The sequence below is a fragment of the Salarias fasciatus genome, chromosome 18 (genome assembly GCF_902148845.1).
Source record: "Salarias fasciatus chromosome 18, fSalaFa1.1, whole genome shotgun sequence".
Taxonomy (NCBI): domain Eukaryota; kingdom Metazoa; phylum Chordata; class Actinopteri; order Blenniiformes; family Blenniidae; genus Salarias; species Salarias fasciatus.
This window is the reverse complement of record NC_043762.1, coordinates 18,114,019-18,119,576: the sequence shown is the minus strand read 5'-3', so window position 1 is coordinate 18,119,576 and position 5,558 is coordinate 18,114,019. Positions and strand designations below refer to the sequence as shown.

General features: G+C 42.4%; 1 protein-coding gene across 1 annotated transcript; it reads right to left on the bottom strand.

Annotated features, from left to right (window-relative positions):
- Nucleotides 1-2,119: 2,119 nt before the first annotated feature.
- LOC115405480 (cAMP-dependent protein kinase inhibitor alpha) lies at nucleotides 2,120-4,163 on the bottom strand. The gene is made up of 3 exons (XM_030115067.1): nucleotides 3,853-4,163; nucleotides 3,257-3,447; nucleotides 2,120-2,653 (listed from the first exon to the last, which is right to left on the bottom strand). The coding sequence occupies exons 2-3, from the start codon at nucleotides 3,417-3,419 to the stop codon at nucleotides 2,583-2,585; spliced, it is 234 nt and encodes a 77-aa protein (XP_029970927.1). The 5' UTR covers nucleotides 3,420-3,447; nucleotides 3,853-4,163; the 3' UTR covers nucleotides 2,120-2,582.
- Between the last annotated feature and the right edge of the window lie 1,395 nt (nucleotides 4,164-5,558).

Below are 5,558 nucleotides of genomic sequence, written 5' to 3'. Positions count from 1 at the left end.
ATGGACTGTCACACCAGAATGAGGAACTTAGAGGAACTGGCAGGGGAGTTTTTCTTCTTGCTACAACTTCCTGGTACAATTGTCTAATGATTATTTGCATAGCCAGCACACACTCCATTGTTTGTGCGCACAGAGACCCACACGGGCACGGGAGAGTCAAGGTCTTTCAGCCACACTAACAGAGAATGGGATTTGTGAAAAGCAGAGCGGTGTGACGTACGAGTCGCTTTCTGAGACCAATAAACAACGCAGCAGTGTTTCTTTTCATGATATGTGCTGAATAGATGATCGGAAACCTCTCATGAGGTTTGAGATGATATTTCTGGAAGCCTTTGCTCGGCCTCGTCAGGCCTTTCTGCGAAGAGTGTGGTTCACTCTTCTTCTGTGGTCTTTGACTTTAAAGACAGACCACCAAATTCATATGTTATCCATTGTCAATCTGTTCAGCATCACCAATGAAAACAAAGAAATACTGAAACGTCTCCGATGCAGAGCATCAAAAGCTGATCAAGTCCATTAGATATACTCCTCTTTTATTTGTTTATATTGAATAGAACTGAATGAAATGGCACCTAGTTTTAACACGAGGAGAAGAAAGAATAGTAAAGTTGGTAAACCTTGTGAAGAAATTCATTTTTGTTTCCCTAAAGGTTAAAAAACAATAATAAAAAAAATCCACCCCTCTTCCCTCTCACATTGATTCAAACCTCTCTGCCCGGTGTGCGCTGGGATCAGCTCTGGCAGCCTGTATTTCTGCAAAGCAGGTCTGTAAAGATGCATGTTTTCAGTAAGATCTGATAAACTCTCACACAGTGCTGCCTGTTGGTCGGTCAGCGGAGGTACAACACCACAGCACAGACTCCATTTTCACCGAGTCATCATTTATTTGACCTTGATTTACACCAGCAGTAAAAAATATGTTCATAGACAGTCACACAAAAGAAACAACTACACATCTGGCAGAAGCATGCACCTGCCGTATTTCTACATGCTGAATAATGAACTAAACGCTCACATGGCAGTTTATTACTCCAACACCTGACTGATTGAAGATCACAAAACAGGAGTTTGAGCTCCTATTTTATTATGAACATGAATGATGAACAGCTAAACTGCAGGGCTACGGGGCGTTGAGTAAACACAGGGAAGATCAAAATGACTGGAGTTTGGAAAGTGCATGCTTTAAGACTGTACAGATGTTTAAAATGTACTTTTACACCAATTAACAGGAATGTACCTCAGTGCCAGATACGGGAGGTTTGACACAAACGGATGTTACAGGTACTGGAAGCTCCACTGAGTATTGCATATATACACTGAAAGAACAGTTGGGGGAATTCACTCAGATGAGAAGACACTAATGTACAGTCATGACATGGGGAGCGGAAAGGATTTCCATAAAAGAGGAGCTACCCAGCACTCCAAAGCATCAGGGACACAGAAAATATCTCCTTTTATGTTTTTTTTTTCTGTAAACCACAGTCAGAAACGGGTGTCCCATCAGCTGATCACACTCATTAAAAGTCACGACTTCATTGTGGGTGAATTTATATCTACTTTTTGTTGTATAAAACAAAAAGCATGGCAATGTTAGTTGAGTTTTGAATATGTTTGTAGCAGGAATTCCTACTTTAGGACCGAACGCAGCCAGGTGTTTTTCTTCTTTTTCTAATTTTTGGTGAGATGCTAAGCTAGACTGTTGCTACCTCCCACATTATCCACAACACACCAACATCTTCTCATGAAACTCTCACCGAAAAAAGGTGAATGACCATATTTACAAAAACCAAACTACAACAGGGTTGTGATTACAATGGCATTGTTATAAAAGTTTAAAAAGAATTATAAATATTCTCAAAGATAGTATGCATTGTTTTCTTTTACCACTGAAACATCTATGACTGTAAATGTATCACTAATAGTGTTGACCATCTACCATCACCCCCCCGCCCCCCTTCAGTCTACTGCTCTGCTACCACCTGCTGCAATCTGCACAGTATAGAACGATACCAGTGTTGGTGAAAACATCATTTACTATATACACACACGTAATCAGACTCCAGTGTTTTTGTTCCAGTTTCACTACAGGTGAGTCCATTTCCATCTCAACAACTGTTTCTTGAAAGGAAGCACGAGCCATTATCTGGCAATACAATCTCTATCAGCATCACTACCTCTACAAACATGCCACTCCCACTGTGATCAGAAAAGCTTGAACTACTAGAAAACTCAAAGTCGCCCTGCGCGTTCCCTCGCTTGATTCCCGTCACCCAACAAAGACTGGTAACGGAGACTGAAAGTAAAATCAGCTTTACATGAGCTACAAATGTGTCTGTCTGTTTACCCCAACTCTGAAAAGTACCCTGCAATCACTCTAGTGCACAGCAGAGCCACACGGAGCACTGGCTCATCACTTCGCAGCACCTCTACAGTGGATTTTTGGGAGTCAGTGCCCTGCTTGAAGGCATATCAAATATGTTGGCAACTACCCTCCGGCTACCAATCGGCTTTGGACAAACGGACTCATCACGGCCGGGAACCGTCCCGTGAGCCTCGGTCTGCTGGCAGGACTGTGGAGGAAGTTAGCTGTTCCTCTGCTCGGCCTCCCTCTGGGCTGAGGACGAGCTCTGGCTGTCCTCGGTGTCGTCTCCATCTGCACAAAAAACAGGAACCCAAACGACGTTCGTGCTTACGATTATTTTCACTTTTGTGAAACCGTTCATCCTGACACAGTTCTGCAGAAGCCACTGCAATCAGCTAATCAGTAATCTGTGCAATTTATTGCACAGAAAAACAATGGCAGTTAGTGTTGATTTGCATTTGTTCCTTTAAATGTAGACCACACGCTGATTATTGCATCTGCAAACAGTTCTCCTGAATTAAATACACAGTTAACTGCATTCAGACGAAAAAGACAGTCTCTGTATCAAAACCATGTCGCTCCGGATAAAAAGACTACACTTTACATGAGCTGGGATTTTCATGGCAACGCAGGAGTTACTTCTCTAATGCTACTGGGGAGCAGTGTAAAAAGTGAACATGTGAACACACAAATAATATAAGATGAATGCTACAGCTGACATGAAGTGTTCATATTCTATGAGAGGTGGCTTTTCCTGTGTGCTGTTTCCCAGTCCAGCACTGAAATATTGATCCCAGCACATGGTTTTTGCTCTCTCCAGAATGACAGAATTTAACGTAATCCCACTATGATCAACCTAGAGTACAAACCGGTACAGTATCATAGAGTTCCTACCTCCACCTCCTGCGTTGATGTGCAGCTGAGAGAGAGACAGGGTGAGGGGCATCTCCCGTCCCTCGGGGTCGGTGGGGCTCTGCAGGATGTCGTGCAGGGCGTTCCTGCGACCCGTCCTGCCGGAGGCGATGAAGTCTGCGTACGTGGCCTCAACATCAGACATCGCTCGTGCATTGTTCACACAGCAAAATCTGCAAGAGAGATTTATGCAGTGTTACCTCCAGAGGTCCTGCCACAAATATCACATTGTTTAGAACTGGAGGTGATAATAAACAGGAAAGTTGGGTTAGGGTGGTTAAAACAGCCTGTCTTCATATGTGGCTATCACTGCAAATGCCTCCTTAGATTTATTGTAAAATTTGATTATATATTTTAAAGTCCCTTCGAAGGAATGATGTCCTGTTAGCAAAATGTCACAGTTCAGCTTTAATTTGATCAATTCAGAGTCAACCAACCGGACAGCTCGGCCACACACACACACAGGCCCGAAAGTCCAGGAACGATTATAAAAGCAGTCTCGCAGGTCAAAATCCAGTGTCAGAGATCATGATGGGAATTCAGCAGATCTGAATCCAGTTTTAAAAACATCTCCTTACCTCCTGTAACGTCTGTTGTGGTGTTATAACCCGAAGCTACATTTTCTTGGGAGTGACTTCATCTCAAACAGCGCAGCGGGCCGACATCACATCAAACGATCCAACAGAGCAAAGAGCAGAAAACTGAAGATATTTCTCAAATTAAACACCCCCGAGCTCGTCAAACGAGTGGTAGTTATTAATCCAGGGAAATTACGCTACGCACCACGACCTGAGAAGACGAGAAATTTGCTTAAATCAATCACATCGTTTTGAAAAGTCCTCAATCTGTTCTCCATGGTCGTCGCATCTTCCTCCTTCTTGACCAATCAGCGGGCAGCAGCCCGCATCTGAGTGCTGATTGGACGGTGGACACAAAAGGATGAGAGGAGAGAGGGCCGACAAGCACCGAGCAACACCGAACAGTGCCGAGAGACACCGAGCGGTGCCGAATAGTACCGAGTGATAACGAATACCTCCGAACACTACCGAGCGGCACCGAGTAGCACCGAGCAGCATTGAGCAACTCGAAGAACTGTACTGTAAAGCTGCAATTCAAGTGAAAATTATCCAGTATGTCACTATGTATTCACAGATGGACTGCCTGAAATGTGTCGAAATGGACGTGAAAACAGACAACAGTACAGTTCTGGAATTATTGTTTTAATGTATTTTATTAACTTTGACAATTCATCCATTGATATACAAACAAATTCATTATAACCCTAATCATTGGCTATGCTATAAACTGGCAAATATAATACATATCTGCCTACATTTTATAAAAGGATTTTCTCATCATCGAATTTTTCAAAATAATCTGGTCGAAACTGTCGCTCTTGAGAGCATTGTGTGCAATATCTTCCCATTCCACAAGATGACGCTCTTATCACAATGAATAAAGTCAAATCTGTTCTTGCTACAGGTATTCAAGATCGTTAATGGGTGTGTCACACAGTGAGAGACTGGTGACAGAATTCAACAATTGCCCTTATGAGATTGTGAAAACATTAATTAATTATTCAAGCGCTATAATCATTTCAATCAGCTTTCAGCAATTGACTTGTAATTTGTAGCTCTCATTTTGCTTGAGTTTATCTATCACCATTGATATCCACCCATCTTATACACTGCTTCATCCATTTTAGGGCCACAGGGGAAAACAGAGCAAGACAGTCGATTTAAGTTCACCAATCAGCTTGAAATTCACGTTTATAGACTGTGGGAGGAAAGGAAACCCTGAGAAAGCCCACTCACACATGGAGAACATGCAAATTCAACCACCCCTGACCTTAACCTGAGTCAAGAGCACTCACCGCTAAAGCTCCACCATCACTGCACAGTTTGATTATATTTTATTAGGCACCATCCATGTATTGCTTTTTTTTGTCCTGACAAACAGTGGCATGAAAGCTTAATGGTGTTCACCTTTGAAGTGCATGTTTTTTTCACTGCTTCAACACTCTCAAAGCACTTAACACTGCTAGTCAGTGGCTGGGACTGTTTGTATTAGTATTGCATCTATGTTATCCTAAAATACTGACAAAGTGATGCAATATCTTAAGTTTGAGGGATTAGGTATGTTCACTGTGAGATCTGCCACACAAATATTGTTACTGATGAAACGTTGCAACTGATAATGATATTTGATACAATTGATTCACCCAGACTATTTTATAATTACTATTTACAGTTACCTCCCCCGAGAACTGCCACCTTAACGTGGT

Excerpts from the sequence above, each read along its gene's own strand:
- LOC115405480 (XM_030115067.1), bottom strand. The coding sequence starts at position 3,419 with ATGTCTGATGTTGAGGCCACGTACGCAGACTTCATCGCCTCCGGCAGG. Across the intron at positions 2,654-3,256 it reads CATCAACGCAGGAGGTGGAG|ATGGAGACGACACCGAGGAC; the intron begins GTAGGAACTCTA and ends TTTTTTGTGCAG.